At 62.8% G+C, this 19,339-nt stretch overlaps 2 protein-coding genes and 1 long non-coding RNA gene across 6 annotated transcripts; 1 reads left to right on the top strand and 2 right to left on the bottom strand.

Moving 5' to 3' along the window:
* Nucleotides 1-191: 191 nt before the first annotated feature.
* Nucleotides 192-5,288, bottom strand: WDR24 (WD repeat domain 24). 2 transcript variants are annotated; one of them, XM_078075024.1, is made up of 8 exons: nt 4,170-5,288; nt 2,987-3,164; nt 2,168-2,840; nt 1,553-1,671; nt 1,353-1,474; nt 1,153-1,257; nt 744-1,084; nt 192-614 (listed from the first exon to the last, which is right to left on the bottom strand). In XM_078075024.1, the coding sequence occupies exons 1-8, from the start codon at nt 4,648-4,650 to the stop codon at nt 261-263; spliced, it is 2,373 nt and encodes a 790-aa protein (XP_077931150.1). In that variant the 5' UTR covers nt 4,651-5,288; the 3' UTR covers nt 192-260. The 2 variants fall into 2 exon arrangements, with proteins under 2 accessions (XP_077931150.1, XP_035939342.1); XM_036083449.2 differs by having other exon boundaries at nt 744-1,081.
* Nucleotides 3,144-6,521, top strand: LOC144382312 (uncharacterized). 2 transcript variants are annotated; one of them, XR_013448965.1, is made up of 2 exons: nt 3,144-3,281; nt 4,089-6,521. It is a non-coding gene; the product is annotated as an uncharacterized LOC144382312 (long non-coding RNA). The 2 variants fall into 2 exon arrangements; XR_013448966.1 differs by having other exon boundaries at nt 3,159-4,004.
* Nucleotides 6,076-18,098, bottom strand: FBXL16 (F-box and leucine rich repeat protein 16). 2 transcript variants are annotated; one of them, XM_036083457.2, is made up of 6 exons: nt 17,773-18,098; nt 10,224-10,882; nt 9,040-9,548; nt 8,601-8,685; nt 8,214-8,277; nt 6,076-8,000 (listed from the first exon to the last, which is right to left on the bottom strand). In XM_036083457.2, the coding sequence occupies exons 2-6, from the start codon at nt 10,866-10,868 to the stop codon at nt 7,852-7,854; spliced, it is 1,452 nt and encodes a 483-aa protein (XP_035939350.1). In that variant the 5' UTR covers nt 10,869-10,882; nt 17,773-18,098; the 3' UTR covers nt 6,076-7,851. The 2 variants fall into 2 exon arrangements, with proteins under 2 accessions (XP_035939350.1, XP_035939349.1); XM_036083456.2 differs by having other exon boundaries at nt 17,778-18,098.
* Between the last annotated feature and the right edge of the window lie 1,241 nt (nt 18,099-19,339).

Here is a 19,339-nt window from a genome sequence, read left to right as displayed (position 1 = left end):
CCCCGGAAGCAGTTCCTTTGGCCCGCCCCGGAAGGGAGGGTTTGTTCGGAAGGCGGTGCGAAGGCCGCGGGAGAGGGGCTAGCGGCCGCTGCCAGTTCCCATGGCGACGCTGCCACCCACCCACCGGAGTCGCCCGGCGCAGGGCGTGGGCCATCGGCGGCGCGAGTGGCGGGGGACAGGCAGCCTCAGACTGCGGCTCCTGCTTCCTTTATTGGCTTGCCACGCCCAGCCCCTCCCGCCCCGAGCCCAGCGCGGGCGGGTCAGGAGTACTCGCACAGGTGGCCGCAGCCCGCGGGGCAGTGGGAGCTGCCCTCCAGCCACTTCATGATGTGCTGCAGGTGGCCGCCGTGGCTGCAACCCTGGCACCACACGAACAGACCCTTGACCACGTGGTGGCACACGGCGCACATGCTGGCGCAGCGGTGGCACCGGTCACAGACCCAGCCGCGGCTGCTCATGGGCCGCTTGCAGTGGCTGCAGTTGACGTGCAGAGTGGTGGACGCCTGGTTGAGGCAGCTGATGGCGCGGCTGGTGCTGAGCTTCACCACCTGGTTGGACACGTTCCAGAGGCAGAAGCGCTGCAACAGGTCGATGTAGGACGTGTACCAGTGCTCCTGGCGGGGAGGGGAGGGAGGCAGAGGTCTGGAGATGGGCACACTGGGGGGCTCCCCCCGGAGCGCGCTGGGGGCGGGGGGCAGTCCTGGGGGCGGGCAGGGAGGCCCTCCCCCGTCCCAGTCACCTACCTGCGTCTGCTCGTCGATGTCCTTGCGCACGCGCTCGCCCAGCACGATGAGCACGGACACAGCCATCTGCACGTCACCCTGCTCGGCGTAGAAGCGCAGCATGTCACACACCAGGGCACTGAAGAAGTCAGGGGGCAGCCGGGTGTCGTGGAGAGCATGTGAGACGGAGAGGAGCGAGAAGGAGGAGTCCACGGGCGCCAGGGAAGCCGCATCAGCCTCGCTGCCGCTCACGTGGGGCGAGTCGGCCTTGTCCTGCAGGTGCTCGGGGCCAGGCGGAGTGTCCACGATCTCGTGGCGTAGTGGGAAGGCTTCCTGGGGCAGCACGTACTCCGGGTCCTCTGCTGCAAGGCAGGGATGGGGTCTGAGCCGCTGGCCCCACCGGCCAGCCCCACCCCCAGCCCCGACTCACGGTGTGCATGCTCCGGGTCCAACAGGTACAGCTCATCCTCCTCGCCCTCCACGTCGCCCAGCAGGTAGTCTGCAGGCACGTCGCTGCCCTCTGTCTCTTCATTATCTGCCCATAACAGAGACGGGGGGCGTTCCAGAGGAGCTGATTCTGGGATGCCCTAGCCCCGCTCCCATCAATGCCCTGTGCGCCCCCCAGCCTACCCTCATTGGTGATGAGTGTGGCTGAGGAGTCAAGCAGCACCGTGTCGCTCCGTGTATCACCCTTGCTACGGTCCAGTCTGGTCTCACTGCCCAACCCTGGGGCCATATCCTTCAGGTTGAAACTGGGGGTAGGGAAGGCCAATGGGTAGATGGGTTCCAACAGCCCCACCCTCTGAGGAGAGCCACCCCCAGATGTCTACCTGTTCATGAGTGGCAAGCCACAAGAGCTGCCCTTGCCCACACTGTGGTTGAGGCTGGTGGCAGACGCCAGGCCAGGGCTACAGTAGATGATCCGCAGCATGGTCCAGGTCTGTGCTACCTAGGGACGGGCGCCAGGCACTCAAAAGGGGCCTGGGTTCCTGGCATGCCATGCACCCCCCCTCCCCCACTCCTGGATGGAACCACAAACTCTCAATGTTCAGCTGCCCCAGGCACCCAATGTCCTGGTCCACCGCAGCTGGGGAAACTGAAGTCTATGCCAAAGACAAAAATCTTAGTCTCTACCCTACGAGGGAATAGGAAGAAGCAGAAATTGAAGGCAGCCAACATGGAAATGAGCCTGTGGTCCCAGGAAGACAATGAGAAGCTATGTGGGCCTCTGTGGGGTCAGACACCTTGGGAAATCCAAAAGCAAAAATGAGCCACAAGAGGGGGCTTCAAGCCTGCACCCCAATGATGGCACTGGGTACCCTCAGGTACCAGGGTGGTGGCTGGTGGTGGCAGCCGCCAAAGCTGAGCACTGAACCCAGGGCAGGGTCTGGGTAGAGCAGTTGGGGGAGCCCCCAAGGTCATGGTCCCTGGGCCACCTCACCTACCTGGTTGCGGCCAAGCTCCCGAGCCACTTTTGCATTGTGGTCACAGAGCTCAGCCAGAGGCCGACCAGCCAGGGCATAACGCTCGGCGGTGTCCACGAACCAGCTCATGCTGCCACTGCCAGGCTCTATCTCAAAGACGCTGAGGGCACTGGACGCGAGGCCCACGAAAGGTTCGGCAGGGTCCAGCTTGCGCTTGAAGAAGATGGGGTGGCGCCGGTCACCGGCATAGGGCTTGCGCCCAGACTCGGTGGCCACTAGGCTCTCCTTAGCGGCGAAGGCCAGGTCCCCAAAGAGGCCATAGCAGAGGCCCTCGGGGTTGGCCCGTTCAACAGGCTGGCTGGCATCACGGAACAGGTGCTGGCACAGTGTGCTGTCCTTAGAGCCCGAGAGCAGGAAGGAGGGGTCGTGTGGGTGGCGCCAGGCAATGCCTGTTGTGACGTCGCGGTGCTCCTCGAACATGGCAGCCGGGACAAAAGGCCGGCGCACGTCCCACACGTAGATGTTATGGTCCACCATCATGGAGCAGGTGGCCAGGTGGTGGCGGCACTCAGGCCGCCACTTGACACGGGCTACTGAGGCGATGGTTTGCACGCAGTGCACCTCCTTGGCACGGTGCGTGGTCATGTCCCAGACCTTCACCATCTTGTCACGCCCACCCGTGGCCAGCCAGCCCCTACAATAGATCCACGAAGCCCTCAGGGTCCTCTCCGGGGATAGGATGGCTCCCCACTCTCTGCCTCACAGGCCTGGAGGCAGCCCCTCCAGGAGCCCACCCATCCCACCCTGCCGCCCGTGCCCCCACGCCACGTCACCCCACACCTGTCCTCAGGGTGCCAGTCGCAGCAGAAGACAGGCCCGTTGTGGGCGGTGAACATTCTCTCACAGCGGTCAGGCCTCCGGATGTCCCAGAGCTGCACGTTGCCATTCTCAAAGGTGGATGCGAAGGTGAAGTAGTCCCGGATGCTGAACTGGACGTCCCGCACACTCTCTGACTGGCCTGTGGGCAGGATGTCAATGGAGAGAGAAGGTGAAGGGGCTCCGGGAGAGAGAGTGGCCAATGGTGGAGGCCTTGGACAGACTGTGGACTGCAGTCATATGCCTGCCCGCGGCCAAGGTGGGGAGGCCTAGAAGGTGGGGTAGACATTGCTAAGCTTGCCCTGGGGTGGTGGGTGGCGAGGAGAGGCTTCACGGAGAAGACAGGGTAGATTAGGCCGGGAAGCAGGATTCCAGGCACCGTGTAGTTTTTGAACCCAAAACCTGGACCTCCATCCTCCCCTGGATTGTGCTTCTGACAGCAGTTCTTGCACAGAGCAGTGGCCCGGCTTCAGGACTGGCTGTCGGAGCAGTGAGCAAACAGGAGCCTCACTGTGCTATCTGTACGCACTCCCCTAAGGGAGGCCCAAGGAGGCCTGGATGAGGGTGCCCTAACTTCTGCCCCATCCCTTCACCTTGAGCTGGAGCAGCTGGGTCAGCCCCACGGGACTGGAGACCTTAAAGGTCTATGTCCACCCCCATGGACCACCACCCAAGAGCCTTCAAGGACTCTAGCTTTTCCACAGCACAGGTAGTTAAGGGTCTGTCTAAAGAGGCCCCCAATTCTCTGAGGCGACTGAGGCTTCTGCCCCGTGCTTTGTTTGGTCTCTTCAAGGTGCACAAGGGATAGGTGGCTTAAGGCCAGCTGCCAAGGAGCTGGGCCTGCTGGGAAAGGGTGCCAGGCAGCATACCCCACCTCCTCTCCATCCCTGAGCTGAGGACCCTGGAGGTCCCGGTGGGCTTCCTGCTGTGAAGTGGCCTGGAGCTCTGGGCAGCAAAACAAACCCTCTGCTCAGCAGCTCAGGTTGGCTGTAGTCTGCTCAGGCTCTGCCCTCTCCCTGGTCCCATATCCTGCCCCTCCCGTGCTGACCCTCATCCACTCTTCTAGTGCTCTCTGGGGGCATATCTGAAGACCTCTGATGCACACGATGCACTTCTCCACCTGCCCGACCCGCCTCCAGGGTCTCACCCGAGAAGGTGCTGACAGAGTCCTTCCTGCGGAGGTCAAAGCACTTCATGAAGCCGTCCTGGGAACCGCTGAGCAGCACGTGGGCCTCAGTGGGATGGAAGCAGACTTTGTTCACTGTGCGCTTGTGCTCTGTGAACAGCTGGTCCTGCTTGTTGCGGGATGGCCGGCCCAGGTTCCATGTGACCACCACGCCATTGGTGGCCGCCGTGGCCAGCAGGTTCTCGTCCATCTGGTGCCAGACTACGTCCGCGCAGCTCAGGTTGAGTGAGGGCTTGCGGCCCACACGGAGGTTCAGCTTCTCCACAAACTGCTCGTCCTCAATGGCATAGATCTTGAAGATGCTGCGGCCTGCCACGACCACCTGGGCCGCATCACGGCACACGCTGATGGCATTGGCTGGTGCATCCAGGTGGCAGTGCATAGTGCGGCCCGTCAGCGCGCTGCCACCCAGGGCTGTGGTCACTCGGGACATCTTCTCCATGGCTGCACGGGGGGGTGGGGACACGAGGTCGGTGAAGTGGGCTGGCCTGGTCAGCCTGGAGGGGCCAGTCAGTTCAGACCCTTCACCCTGGTTGGGGCCCCCAAAATTGCTTCGTCCTGGGCGGGTCAGTCTGGGCGAGCCCGTCCAGAACAGTTCGCTGCTACTCAGTGAGAAGGAGACATCAATGCCCTGGAGCTCAGCCGTCCCGTCTGCCTTCCCGGGAGACCCTACCTGGTCAGTCCCAGCCCGGGCCACCGCTCCATCCCCCGAACAGATCTGGGTGGTCACTGACTGGGCTTTCGGCCAGGCAGTCCCTGCAAGGAAGCGAGGGAGTCCCCCCAGTCTACACAGGGCGTCCCGGGGCCTCCAGGGAGGGGCAGAGGGGCGCGGGGGACACACACGGACGTCAAGGGCCGAGCTGTTTAGGGAGCTTGAGGGCACTGGCCGGGCGCGCCGGACGGGAGGCCGGCGGCGCGGAGCACTGAGAGCGGCGCGCGCCGGGGAGCGGAGGCGGCGGGAACGCGGCCCGAGGGCTCCGAGAAGCCTCTCCCTCCGCGGGCACCAGAACCATTTCCTAAAATTGCCGGGCCGGGCCTGGCCGGAACCGCCGCGCCGGAAGCAGCCCTTCTCTTTCCCGTTCCCCGCCGCCCTGCTCGCCGGAAGTGGTCCCTTCTTGCCAGCCTCTCACCAGAAGCGGGCACTCGCACCGCAAGCGTTCCGGATCAGGGAGCTGAGCTGGGGGAGACGGAGGTAGAGGCGCTGCGCGGGGCTCCCCCGGTCCCGCCTCTGCGGTTGGCCTTTTTGCCACAGTGTTTTCATACTCGTGCCCATCTCTCCCCCAGCAAGTCCAGCCACTCCTGACGAGTCCGAATCCCTCCAGTCGTCTACCCTGGTTCCCCTGATGGGAACCCCGCAGCCTGCGGTGCGCCTGTCCCGGCGCCCTGGAAGCTCATTTTTCTCTTCTGGCAGAGTGGGCTAGATCTTTTTTTTTTTTCCCCAGATTTTATTTATTTGAGTGAAAGAGAGCGCGGGCATGACTGGGGAGGGGCCAGCCGACTCCTGGCTGAGCAGGGAACCCGATGTGGGGCTGGATCCCAGAATCCTGAGATCAGGACCTGAGCAGAAGGCAGCCGCATCACCGACTGAGCCACCCAGGCGCCCCAAGAAGCTGAATATTTTGAGGTTAATATTATATGTAATGACTTTAGCATCATTCACTTCCCCCATAGGCAATGAAGGGTTAAGGACCTTCTGGGTTGGTCACTGCTGTTTCCAGTCTGGTACGTGGCACGGCCTGTACGTGTTGAAAGAACCAGTAAGTCTGATGAGTGGAGAGGTGCACAAGAATGCAGAGCCTGGGGGCCGCCCAGAGCGGATACACCTTCCCTTGCCATGGTCTGATGACCTAAAAACAACTCAGACGCGTGTTTTTACAACTTTTTTAATATATATTTTTATAAACAGGTCACGTGATAAAATAGCACAAGAAACACTTACCAAATATAAGGTTATATCTTCCGCATATACAGGAGAATGAGGTCGTTATGTACAATAAGAAAATGGTTTTAGGGGTTGGTTGGTTTTGTTTGTTTTCCTCTCTCCCCTTAATTTTTCCTCCTACATTGTTGGAAATATCACAGCTTCAGTTGCATTAATACTTTGGACAAATGGACAGCTGCCTCCTCCCCACTAGGGAGCTGTGAGGAGGAGGGGCTGAAGAAACTGGCTCCTGACCACCTCAGCCCCGGAGCCTCCTGCGGGCACTCCAGGACAGGGAAATCTTTGGGCTGTTGAACTCTTTCTCTGCTTCAACAGCATCGCTCGCTCGCTCGTGCGCTCTCGCTCTCTCGCTCTCTCGCTCTCTCTCTCACTCTCTGGCTCTCTGGAAACTGGTTACTTTCTTCCAACCAGATGGGGGGTGTCCCAAGATTGGGTGTGGGCACTGTACTTCCTGGGGCTCCAAGGTTGGGATGGGAAGGGGTCCCAGCCCCCTCCTCAGCAATTGCCAAGATGTGCCAGCATCCCCCCAGGACTCACATGTGTCTTGGGATTGGACAGAACATGGCCAGAGCCCCTTTGGGCAGGCGGAGGTGTGGGAAGCTGGGGAGGGGAGGGGGGCAGCTCGAAAGGAGCCCTCCCTCCTCTGGATGCTGAGGGTGTGCTGGCCACTTATAAGACTGGACTTGCCTGCTGGCGCTGATCCTGAGTCTTGGCTGGGCCTGCTTGTCCAGCTTCCACCTGACAGAGACCCGCCTGGGATGCAGTGTGGCACTGAGGAGGCTGGGCCCCGGTGGCTACAGGGGCTGTGGTGTGGGGTCCACTCAGGACTGCGTGCAAGGCCTGTGGGGCCTGAGGGCCACTCCAGCTTGTGGTCTCTCAAGGTGGTTGTATCCCCCCTGCAGCTGAGGTAAGCTACAGCCGGCTGGGTTAATGTTGATTATAGCAAGATGGTTGTCAGCCAGTCTGTTCCTCCCTCAAACACAGTTCTTCCCTAGCCTGGCCCAAGGACCTGTAGGCCTGCAGGTGGGGGTGGGGCGAGCAGGGGGCTGCCTCACACGGGGGCAAGGAAAAGGGGAGGTCTCTTGGGTCAGGCTGGCATGAGCTGGGGCAAGGGGGGGTGGGACTTGGGCTCCTTGGCGGGCCATGGCTTTGGCGGTGGCCTGTTCCCCCTCGCACCCCTCCGAGGGCTCCAGGCGTGGTGCAGTGGAAGATGCGGGAAGCCCTTGGGGCTCTTCTGGCCCCTGTGTCCTGGGGGACCCAGCTCCCCTCAATCCCTCTGGGCCCTGCCCGAGATGGGGGGACAGCGGGGAGACAGAGCGGGGTGTGGCGGGAAAGGCGGTAGGGGGGCCGTCAGGAGAGCTCAAAGCGCCCCCCTAGGACCGAGCCCCGCCCCCGCCCTCCCCCAACGGGCGGACGAAAGATGGAGGCGGCTGTGGTGCGGTGGAGGGCGGGCGTGCAGTGCGGGCACGAGGGGCATGCACAGAGTCCCCGAGTGTGCGTGCGTGCGTGGGGCTGGGCCCGCCCGCCGCCCCTCCCGGCCCGGGCGGGGCCAGGAGGGGCGCGGGGCGGGGCTTTCACTGGGTTCGCCCTGCCTCCCGCGCTGGGCCGCGGGCGCGAGGGCTGCCCTGAGGGCAGGGCCGGGAGAAGGCGTCCCCGCCGGGAGCGTGGCGGCTTCCTGCGCCGGGGGCGGGAAGGCCCGCGCTACTCGATGACGAGACAGCGGGGCAGGTGCTGCGAGAAGTACTTGAAGAGCTCGGGGGTGGCCCCGGGGCAGTTGGTCAGCTCCAGCTCCTCCAGCTCCTGCAGCTGCACCAGGCCAGACAGCCCCGTGGTGGTCAGCAGCGGGCAGCCTGCAGCGGGCGGGAGGCGGGGCGGCGGCTGAGCGCGCGGGGGCCCGAGAGCAGCGCGAGGGCGGGGCCGGGCTGGGCGGGGCTCGCCCGGCGTCTCCGTCTGGACCGGGGCCGGGGACCCCGGGACTCAGCGCCAGGTATGAATCAGTGCGAGGGACCCGGCAGGGCTGGCGGAGTCGGAGTAGGTGGGGGTGGGGTGGGGTGGGGTCTCACCTGCCAGAGACAAGAGACGCAGACTCCTCATGGCCAGGAGGTGCTTCAGCCCGAAGTCCTGCACCTGGGCGGGAGGGCGGGGCGGGTTAAGGACCTCCGCTCGCGCCCTGGGGGAGCCCACTGCTGGGGTCAGGCCTTAGGCCTGGAGCTGCTGGAGGGGCAGGGGGCGGGGTTCAAAACGGGGGTTTCTCGGCTTCGCAAGGAGCCAGGAGGCAGCTGGAGAGTGGCGGTGAGGACCCCGGGTGGGTGTGGAGGGATCCCATACTTCTTCACGGGATCTGAGGGCGCCGGGGGCAGGTCAGCGGATTGTGTGCGCGGGGGCTTTGCCCGAGTCCCCCACCTCCCCTTGCCTACTCCTCAATCTTCGGAGGCGGGAAAGGCTGGTACCTGGCAGCACCATCGCAGGTAGAGGCTGCGGAGGGAGGACATGGTGGACAAATAGCTGAGGCCAGTATCCGTGATGCGTACACACCTGTGGGGGCGACAGAAGGGCGCTGCCCACCTTCAGAACACCTCGCCCCGCGCGTTAGCCCCGATCCCTTCCTCCTTTTCCCAGGGCGTCCCCTCCGGCAGCACTTAGGATAGTTCCTCCCTTTGCACAGCCTCCCCCCAGCCAGGCTCCGCCCCTTACCCAGGTGCTTGGCAGTTACAGCCCATTCTAGGTCCGGGGTTTCTGAGGGCCCGCCCCTCAACCCGCTCCTCGGGGCTCCGCAGCTACAGGTCTGTCCGTTAATCTAGGCTCCCTGCTTAGAAGGTCTTGCCGGCCTTGCCCCGCCCCGCCCCGGTCCTGCCCTCCAAGTGTCCCGTGGGTGGGGGACGCGCGCACCTGTCCAGCACCAGCTCCTCCAGGCGGTGCAGGTCGCAGGCCACGTACTCGAGCGCCATGTCGGTGATGCGCGGGCACCACGAAAGGTCGAGGCTGCGCAGCTTGCGCAGGTTTTCCGCCACGAGCTCGACACCGTCGTCGGTGACCTTGGAGCAGCCGGAGAGGCTGAGCGCTGTGAGGTTGGGCAGGCTGTGCACCACGTTGACCACGCCGTGGTTGGTGATCTCCCAGCAGGAGAGCAGGCGCAGGGTGTGCGTGCTGTGGCCCTGGCGTGCTGTGAAGTAGGCCAGCGCCGTGTCCGTCACGTGGTAGGCCTGCAAGCTCAGCTCGGCCAGGTTGGGCAGCAGCTGCGAGATGGCCGCAATGGCGTCGTCGGCCACGTTGATGCAGTCGCTGACGCTCAGCGAAGTGATGCGCGCGCTCAGGCTGGACCACAGCCCCGCCTCGGTGAAGTCGTTGCAGCCCGACAGCTCGAGGCGCACGACGCCCTGCATCTGCTCCAGCATCACCTGCAGGCGAGCAGGCAGCAGGGCGTGGTGAGGGTGGCAGGAGCCCACTGAGGGGCAGGAAGCAGGGTTTTCGAACGTAGCCGTGTGTAAAACATGCATCAAGCTGCGCCGTGACAAGTGCACTTTACAGTGTGTTTGTCACCTCACAGCAACATTCTAAGAGGCAGAGCACAGGGGAGCTGGGAGCTCAGGGCCTCCCCAGAGCAGGTGCTGGGGAGCAGTTGGTGTTATGATTTGATGATTAGAGTCCTGGCCCTGGGGAAGGGGCTGCCAGCACAGAGGCTCCTCTGACCCGTGCACCTGCTCCCTGGCAGCGCCCTCCCCACCCAAGGCTGGCCTCACAGGCATGTAGGGCCCTGAGCTTAGAAGAGCCTCCCATTTGATTGATTGCTTTGATGTTGCTGTCTTGAAATTCTTAGTCATCTTTGAACAAGGGACTTGAATTTTTCATTCTGGACTGGGTCCCCCAAATTATGTAACCAGTCCTGCTTCCCCTCACCCCAGAGCCATGATCCTCAGAGCACCGGCCCTTCCCTCAGCTACTTTGCTCCTCATACGCCCAAGTTCCCTCTGGGGGCAGCCCTTCCCCCCCCCCCCACACACACCAGCTCAGTTGCACCTGCTTGGCCCTGCCCACCCCATCCCTGTCCCTTCCAGGCCAACGGTGGGGCGCACCTCCAGGCCAGCATCCGTGATGGTGGAGCGCTTGAGGCTCATGGCCTTGACACCCTTCTTAGAGAGGGCGTAGTTGTCGATGAACTCACAGATGTCCAGGTCGGAGACGCCAACCAGGCAGAAACCCTCAAAGCCCCGCGCAGCGAAGCCCTGCAGGTTCACAAACTCCTTCTCGCCACCAGGCAGCACATTGTAGAGCTCCTTGGCGTGCAGCACAGGTGTGAGGCCTGCCCAGAATTTGGGCTGGTAGAGCACACGCCGCCAGGCCTTGCACACTTGGGCCAACACGCACTTCTCACAGGCTGAGAAGTACCAGAAGAGGCCATTGAGGATCTTTTCGTCTGTGGCCAGTGGTGGCCGCTCCACTGGGGGCCCGGGAACTGGGGCTGAGGCTGGTCCACCAAGGGGGAGCCCTGCTGGGGGGCACAGGCCCCCAGCCAGGGCAGCCCGTGGCAGTGGGGCAGCCAGGCTGGGTGGTGGGAGAGTGGGTGGGGGAGGTGGTTGGCAGGGGCGGTTCTTGGCAGCTGGCGTGCCCTTGGTGATACTGGCTGCACCCAGGCCGTTGGGCTGGCCTGGCAGCTTCACAAGGCCATTGCGAGGCAAGCATGGAGGCTTGGGGTCGCCGTCCACACCCGGGCTCGACATCTTCCTCGCGCGATCTGCGGACGGGGTCCGGGAGGGGGTCATGAGTTGCTGTGGGACCAGAGCTGGGCTCCCCATCCCAGGGCATCTCCTCCCATGGCACCCCCAGAACCACCCAACATAAAGGATCTGAATCCAAGTCATTCCGTCTCTGAGTGTGAGCAGCAACAGGAGATCAGGGCTGTTGATGACCATGACATTCCCTGAGCCCCTACTGTGTGCACTGAGCTCAACCTGTCCTCACAGATCTTTTTTGACACCTAGGTACTATGGTTCCCATTTTAGAGATGAGAAAAGAGGCAGGCAGAGACAGACACTCGCTCGTGACTGCTCCCTTCACCTTTACTACCCTGATGTCCCCCGTCAGTGCCTGCCAGGCCTACCTCCACTGGGCAGGGACTGGAAAACTGAGGGACATGGTTTGGGGTGGTCTCGGGCCCCTCCACTATGGGGTGCCATCCTCGCTCTATGGAGTGGTTCCAGTACCCTGTCTGAGACTCACATACCAACCCCTGGGAATCTCAGTGGCTACTGGAGGTTCCATGGTTCATAATCTACCCAAAGAAAGGACAGGAGTTTACTATGTACGATGCTAGCACAGTGAGCCCTGGACACGTACTGTCACTTTAATCCTCTATCCAACCCATTCACGATGCTGCTATGAACACCGTGCCCATTGTACAGATGAGGAAAACAAAGCAGCATGAACTGTTTGCCCAAGGTCACAGTAAGCGGGGGGGCCGAGGCTTGAACCAGAGCTGGCTGTGGAAGCCTATTTATAGGGAGTTCCTCACAAGGTGGGACTGGACCCCCACCCACAGTTCCCCCTCTCAGGCTGTGAATGGGTGGCAGAGGGGTTTGAGCACAGACAGCCCTGGAGAGGGGGACAGCAGGACCCTCACAGTGCCACCATCTGCCCCACATTCCAGATCTTCCCCTGCCCACCCCCACTCCAGATATCCAGCGGAAAGGCAGTGCACCCAGGGGCTCAGGCACAGGCTCTGGGGTCACACACCCTGGCTCTGTGGCCTCAATGAGCCACTTCCTTTCTCCGAGCCTCTTTTTTCCTTACTTTGAAGCCTGAGAAGGGATGATCCACCCCACAGGACAACATGTGCAAAGGGCTATGCATAGGGGCGCCTGGGTGGCTCAGTCGTTAAGTGTCTGCCTTTGGCTCAGGTCATGATCCCAGCGTCCTGGGATCGAGCCCCGCGTCGGGCTCCCTGCTCAGCGGGAAGCCTGCTTCTCCCTCTCCCACTCCCCCTGCTTCTGTTCCCTCTCTCGCTGTCTCTCTCTCTCTGTCAAATAAATAAAATCTTTAAAAAAAAATTTAAAAAAATAAAAAAAAATTTAAAAAAGGGCTACGCATAGTGCATGGCTCACAATGAGCATTTGGAAAGTGGCATGGAGGCTGCTTCTGAGCCCCATGGCCCGCCTTGGGGGAAGGGGTCAGGAACCATTGGGAAGGAGGGAAGTGGGCTGCCCTGCCCTGCTCTACCCAGCACCATGCCCCCCACTGGCTTCCAAGCCCTGGACAGGACAACCCTTGCTGGCATTCCACATCTGGGGAGGGGCTGCAGACCTAGGCTGGGACCAGGGGTCTACTAGAACACGTGGCCCTCATGGCTGCCAACCCAGCTTTGGGTCCAAAGGCCTTCCTGTCCTGGCAGCCATGAGCCCCCAGGCTCGCAGTCCACATCGGGCCAGGTGGGGAGACTCCAGGGGAGACTCCCCCACTTTGGCTGTCCCCTTACTGCAGCTCATGGCCAGATAGTGGCAGCCTCACACTGGCGGAAACACGACACTTGTAACATTTGCTGAATACCCACTGGGATAATCATGTGTTCCAGCCTCATGGCAGCCGTGCGCGTGTATGTGTGTGTTGGCGAGGGGAGGGGGGAATCCACTGTTAACCCCACTTTCAGATTGGTAACCTGAGGCTCCAAGGAGTTACAGTTTACCCACGGTGGCAGATGGGGGGGGGCAGCCTGACACGAGGGCTGCCCCAGATCTCTTAAAACTAGTACGTGAGGAGGAGACCATCGTGTAAGGGACAGGAGGAAGCCCACGACTGGTCCCCTCTGCAGGGAGCAGGGGAGAGGCTGTCCTGTGGACTCCCTCCTGTGGGCTGTGCTGGGTTCAGAGAGGCAGCCCCAGCCTGAATACCTTCTGTGTCGCCGGAGCGGGGCGCCATGATTTCAGGGCTCGGGGCGCGCCGCGCACCCAGCCTCTGCCCCTTCCCGCAGACCAGGCGCCGCTCGGTCGGCCCCGGAGCGCAGCACCATGGACAGCGCCCCTGCAGCCGCTGTGCGCGTGCTCGGAGGCCAGGCCCGGGCGGGCTCCACCGCGGACAGCGGCTGGTGGGGGCGGAGTGGGGGCCGGCCCCGGCAAACCCAGCTCAGCAGGGAGAGGCCCTGCAGGCGACGGGGCGGGGCGAGAAGCCGCCCGCTCCGCTAAGATCCGGAGGAGGCGGCGGAGGTGGCACCAGGGGAGAAATAACTCCAGAGCAGTGCCGATTTAGGTTAAAGATGCACCAGCCATGGGGTGTGCACGTGGAGTGCCTGAGTTGATTGGGGGGGATGCACGTGGATGCCCCGGGCATCTGCGGGGCTCTTTACCCCCACTCCACCGGAGCTCACATTTGCACACGCCCACAGTCCCATCCCCACTCTTCAGGCCTCAGGGTGGAGCTGGTGAAAACAAGCCAGCCGGTGGAGAGAGCCCACGGGAGGGAGGGGCCAGGCGGAGGATGGCCTCAGCCTGGGGGGGTGTCCGAGGCCTGGCTGCCCTTTATCCCCACACCCACATCCCTGGCCAGAAGGCTCTGCCCTCCCAGTCCGTCAGCCCTTCTGCTGTGCCCCGGATTGGAGCTGCCTCTTCCTGGAGGCAGCCCTGCCGCTCCCCGACCTTGTCCATGGTCCTGCTGGACTCCAGCTGCACACCCCAGCCTCACTGACCCAGACTGAGAATCCCTTGCTCCGTGGCTCAAAACTGGAAATAGCCACAGCTTAGCCCAGGGGTCAGAGCTTTAGGAGAGAACTGAGCTTGTGGTCAGAGATGGGTCTTCCTGTCAGTTAGGCAAGAGGTCTCTTGAGGGAGCTGGGACAAGTGCCCCTATGCCTTGTCCCATCCACCCAGCCAGATAGGCTGAGACCCCAACCCTTTTGGTACTTGCTACTGCCCCCACTGTGCCCAGTGAGGCTCAGAAGACTTGCCCGGAGTTTCTTGTTAGGATGGGGAAGGGGCCGCTGCCAATCTGATGCGGACTGCCTCCTCCTTTAGAAATAAGCACCAGGAGCTAACGCTAGGAAAAGAGGCGTTTTAAAAAGATGGCCAAACTTGCACTATTCTCAGCCTCAGCCCCTGGTGTGTTGTGCCTCCGTGTGGAGCGGAATTCTGGAGGAGGTCCTCCTGGGATAGGCTGCGGGGGCTCAAGTCTCCTGGGAGGACTCCAGAACTTGGTGGCTTCCAGGCTGACAGTCTGCAGATGTCCACGCTGAGGCTTTGAGAGGAGCTGCCTCTTTTGCTGTCAAGTCACTGGGCCCCGAGACCTAGCATGTTGCCCTTACAGCTTCACCTCTGGCTCCTCCCCAGCCTTGACCCTACAGTCCAGCCAGACCTGCTGTTCAGTATTCCTCCTCCCCTCTCTCTCTTTGCCTGGGCACATGCTGGTCCCCCTGCTGGCTCAGGAGGCCTCCCTGCTTCTTAACCCTGCCAGCTCCTTATCCTCCACACCTCAGTGTGACTGCCATCCCCTGTCTCCCACTGTGGGACTCCCCAGCACCAAGAAAAGCATCTCCAGGGTCTCAGTCATTACGTCAACCCATCTGTCTCTTCCCTTGGCTAAGGACCTCTTGAAGACAGGCAGCACCATGGCTGAATGGTCTCTGAATGCTTGCTGAATGAATGAATGAATGAATGAATGAATGAGGAATGGCAGTCAGCAGGGTCATGAAGAAAGGGGTATGGCTGCCAGGGACCCAGGAGGCTTGGTGGAGGACAGGCCAGATTCAGAAGAGGGCAGGTGGATGGTAGGGGGGTGTAGCTCAGTTTGTTAATCTTGGTTGTGACAGAGGCCAGTGTCCACAGTGAGGGTGGGCCAGAGTCTGGGTGCCAGAGACTCTGAAAAGGCTCCCAAGAACCTGGCGTTTGGGGTGAGCCTTGCAATTATTCAGACCCTTGGGAAGAGGACAGCTTACACCTCGTTTTTGGCTGAGTCCCCACTTTGGGAGTTGCACGGTAAGGAGGCTGGCTGCCCATCCCCCATAATCTGGCCAGATCCAAGGAGGGGACAGGAGCCACCAGAAGGGAGGGAGGAGCTGGTCCTGCCCTGCTCTTCCCAGTGCCACTCCCCTATTGCTGGTCCAAGCCCTTCACACACTTCCTGACCACAAGTGGGGAAAGGGAGAGTCGGGGACTGAATTTTCAGAAGTTGCACAGAGCTGGGATTTGATCCTAGGACCCCTAGTCTGTCTGACTCCCTGCCTGACTCAGGCCCTGAGGTGCAGAGGGCAATGCTGGGCATCCAGCCAGCCTGCTGCTGGCCAGGGGTACTTCCCTCCTTTCTGTGCCCTGTTCTGCTTCTTCAGTCCCCTGTGTCCTCCCAGCCCGGGACCTTGGGCTGCTGGTCTCTCCCAGCACTGTCTCTGTCGTGCCCCTGCTCTCACTCCAGAGGCTGCAAGCTGCATGCTCACTCCCAGGACACGCTCCTTTTGGACTGCTCATGCCTAGGAAACCCCCCAGTCCTCATGGCTCCCAACTCAGAGATCTCTTCCCTCATCTCTGATGCTCAGTCTGACACAGCCTGCCCGGAGCGCTGGAGCGGTCTGGCCCCAATAGGACCTGCACTGACCGTTTCTCCCTGCCCACCCACTGAGGGCCGTGGAGCTGGGCAGGGCGTGGGTAGCCAGAGAAATTCACATCAGGTTGATCTGCGGTGACAGCCCCAGGGACAGTTGTGACAACCAGGGTAGCTTGGGACTGGGGACACAGCACGGGCTGACAAACTCCATGCCCCGTGACTCAGGCACATTCACATCACAGCCACTTTGCACATGAGCCAGCAGAATGCTCCCTTCCCGCCCCCAGCTCAGAGATGCTTCTGGGGTGCAAGCTGCCCCACCCGTGCACCAGGGGCTCCAGGAAGTGAGCACGTGGCCTCAAAAGAGACCAGAATTGGTGCTTCATCAGACCGAGTCCTGTGGTCACGCTCAGGACAGCTCAGCCATGTGAGACTGGGCACTTTGGGGAATGAGCTTGGGCTCCAAGCATCATCTTGGTTCTTCTACTCTGAAGGATCTGAGCACCCCCCTCCCCCAGTGCCTAGACTGGGGGCATCTAGTGCCTGCTTCTTTGGGCGGCTGCCTCAAACCCTCCCCCTCTTCCCTGCCAAGTGAGGCCGTGTGGCCCAAGCCCACTCTTTGTGGCTGGTCTGGCTGAAGCTCCTCCTCGTCAGTGGTGGGGAAGGTGCTGAACCACCCACTTAGCCCACAGAGCCTTCCTTCACTGCCACCTCCACTCTTCCCCTCTGAAACACAGCAGTGAGCACCCACGTGTGACAAGATGGGGCTGCAGGCAGCTGAGCAGTGCCCCACCTTGGGGTGAGTGTCTCCCTGGCTCTCAGCAGCACAGGGTTGCTGGGCCTAGGCCAGTAGTCTTGAGGGGCCTAGGTCCCCTGGCCTCAGGACTACTTGTTTTCTCATTGCACTGGGAGATGGGACTCACTGAAGTGCTCTAGAAGTGGGCATGAACTGGAGGGGAGCGCCTGTCCAGTGGGCCTGCCCAGCATTATAGGTGCTGAGAGGCCTGCCTGGCCCAAGTAAGAGGTGGCTGAGGACGAGGGGAGCCGAGTAGTGGAGATAGCAGGCAGCTGAGTCCCCGGGCCCCCTGGGACCTGAACAGGCTGCCCTGCGCTGCCCAGGTTTATGATGGGGGTTTGGATCTCCCTCCTCCCCACAGCACCTGGTCCAGCCCTATGGCCATCTCCTGCCAGGCCAGCAAGTCTCCATCAAGCCTTGGCCCTCCCAGAGTCCCAGCCCAGGCCTCTGCTCAAAGGGGTTGGCTGAAAGAAGGGGCCTAGGAGGTGGCGGGTAGCAGGAGGGGACTGACCGAGTGGGCAGGTGAAGCGGCATCCGCCATCTGCTCTCTCTTTGGAGGGAAGGCTTCCTGTGCAGAGGCCGGGAGGGGCTAGAGGAGTGGCCACTGGGCCATGGGCTCCCTGAGGCTCCAACAGCTAGGCCTTCTTTCCTCTTGGGGTGATGGGTGGGGGCTCTCTTCCCCCCAAATCCCAGGAGGCCAGACCCCCCCACCCAGCAAGCCTCAGGGTGCCCAGTTCTCCTTCTGAAGCCCTCCAACCTTGGCCAAAGCCCGACCCCTCCTCCAGAACAGGCACATGGCCAGGCCTTCCCTCTCATTCTCCTGCTGTGGCAGCTCCACACAGGCCCAGGTGCCCAGGGCAGACTAGCCCCCGGCCATGCATCCGCATGGCTCCTCCCGGAGTGTAATTGTATCTAACACCTGTCTCATAGGCCCAGGGGCTCATGGTGTTGGGTGGGGAGGGGAGCTCAGAGCTCAAAGGAAGTCCAGGACCTCACCCAACCTGGTGGGCTCGGGGCCTGCAATTCTGCTTCCCCAGGGCTGTAGGCAGGTGGCACCAGCCCACAGCCCTGGTCCAGTTGCTTTGGGGAGCATGCTTCAACCAGGCGGCGCTGGGATCAGGATCTGTGGGAGGGCCTGTCAGGGCCAGAGGCCCGGTGACCTGGGCCTGGGAAGGGACTGCGCCTATGTGAGACCCCGTGGGGGGGGGTGGCGGCCCCCTCCGAAGCCCCCTCCCCAATCCTCATTGTGGCCGCCGCGATGGCGCGGCCTGGCCCCTTCCCCGCCCCGCAGCCTGGCCCGGTGCACACACCTTACCTCGGCCCGGGCACCTGGCTCATGCCACGCTGTCCGCCGGGCGTCTTCTCGTCATGGGGAGCCCAGCATGGGCGCTGGCGAAGCGGGGAGGCGGCCGAGGTGCTGGCCTGGCCGGCAGGGCCTTGCCGCGCCCCGCGCCCCGGCCTGGCCGGCCCCCTCGGCCGCGCCCGAGAGGAGCTCCCCGGTGGGAGAGGATCGGCTGCCCCGAGCCTCCCACCGGGGAGGCTGAGGCAGTGCCCAGATAAATAAGGCCGCTTTGCAGGGAGCCGGGCGGGCGCCTCCTCCCTCCCCTCGCCCTCCTCCCCGCGCTCCTCCGCGGCCGCCGGCGGCGCCGCGCGCGCCCCCCGCCCGGCTCTACGCGCCGCGCCCTCGCGCGCTCCCGGCGCCGGGAGCCAATCCGGTTGGCGAGCCCGGGCGGGGGCGCCGAGGATGCCGAGCCCCGCCCCGCCCGCCGCGGCGCCCACGGGCACGCGCCGGCCCGGCAGCTCCCCCACCCCTTCTCCGCGGGCGCCCGCACAACAACAAACCCGCGCGCACGGCGGGGCGGGGCGGGCGGGGCGGGCAGGGCGCGCGGCCGGAGAGCTGGCCAGGGGAGAGCCCTGCCTGCGCGGAGCAGTGGGGTCCCGGAATCCTGCGGGGGAAGAGGACTCGAGCTCTTTGGCGCCGGCGACTGGCCCCGGGGGTGCGCGGTCTTGTGGAGCGGGGGGCCAGCTCCGCGCATCCCGACCCTTGGATGCCATTTGCGGGGGCGAGGACGGTCCAACCCTCACCCTCCCAGCTTTCCTGCTTAGCGGGGCGGAGCGGGCGGCCAGGCAGCCTCCATGGCGCTCACATCTCCCGCGCACCTGCTGGGTGCCAGGCCCAGAAACCCCCCTCAGTGTCCCCCCACTCCGCAGAGCCGAGAAACAACCACCAGACCATTTCAGAGGGTGACAAGTGCGATGGAAGTTCAAGAGGGCCACGTGATGGTGACCCCGGGAGGGTGGTGGTGGTGTGGCTCCTGAGGACAGGACACTTCACGGGAAACCCCAAGGATGAGAGGTGGGCGAAGTTATCCAGGAAGGAGTGCGCACAGGGCTTTAGGTTTTAAGGTCTTGAGCCTGGAACCCCTTGGAGGCAGGTGGTGGTGGCCACTTTGTAGGGACCAGGCTGGGAGAGGAGCCGGGGTGGGGTGCAGAGGGAGGGTGTGCAGGGCTCTCTCCTGGCCACTGGAGATGCCTGGCCTCCCAGCAGGCTCAGAGTGGAGAATGGAGGCTAATGGTACCCATCCTGGGGTCTCCCGGGAGCAGAGACTGTGGAGGGATCAGGTGTGGGAGAGCAGACAGGGGTCTTCACATTAGGGAAAGAGCCTTAAGGAAGCCCCTGAGAGAGAGTGAGAGAAATGAAAACAGCTGGTGTTTGCAGCATTTTGAGGGGAAGCAGGACCCAGTGGGGCTGGCGTGAGGTGGGGGCAGCTGAAGCGGGGAGCCACGCTGGCTGGACCCTGGCTGTTTGGGAGCTGGGTGCCGCCTGTGCTGTGTGCAGGGCATGGGAGCCAGTTTGCCAAGGCTGGGGTGAAGGCG

Source organism: Halichoerus grypus, chromosome 6 (genome assembly GCF_964656455.1).
Source record: "Halichoerus grypus chromosome 6, mHalGry1.hap1.1, whole genome shotgun sequence".
Classification (NCBI taxonomy): Eukaryota; Metazoa; Chordata; class Mammalia; order Carnivora; family Phocidae; genus Halichoerus; species Halichoerus grypus.
The sequence above is the reverse complement of the archived record's forward strand: the minus strand, read 5'-3'. Positions and strand labels throughout refer to the sequence as shown.

Bases quoted from the DNA above. Each gene is read 5' to 3' on its own strand.
- FBXL16 (XM_036083457.2), bottom strand. From the start codon at position 10,868: ATGTCGAGCCCGGGTGTGGACGGCGACCCCAAGCCTCCATGCTTGCCT. The intron at 9,549-10,223 runs GTGCGCCCCACC...GCTCGCCTGCAG, and splicing joins TCACGGATGCTGGCCTGGAG to GTGATGCTGGAGCAGATGCA. The intron at 8,001-8,213 runs GTGAGACCCCAC...CGCCCGCTGCAG, and splicing joins GCGTCTCTTGTCTCTGGCAG to GCTGCCCGCTGCTGACCACC.
- WDR24 (XM_078075024.1), bottom strand. From the start codon at position 4,650: ATGGAGAAGATGTCCCGAGTGACCACAGCCCTGGGTGGCAGCGCGCTG. The intron at 3,165-4,169 runs GTGAGACCCTGG...TCCTGCCCACAG, and splicing joins CTCTGTCAGCACCTTCTCGG to GCCAGTCAGAGAGTGTGCGG. The intron at 615-743 runs GTAGGTGACTGG...CCTCCCCGCCAG, and splicing joins ACATCGACGAGCAGACGCAG to GAGCACTGGTACACGTCCTA.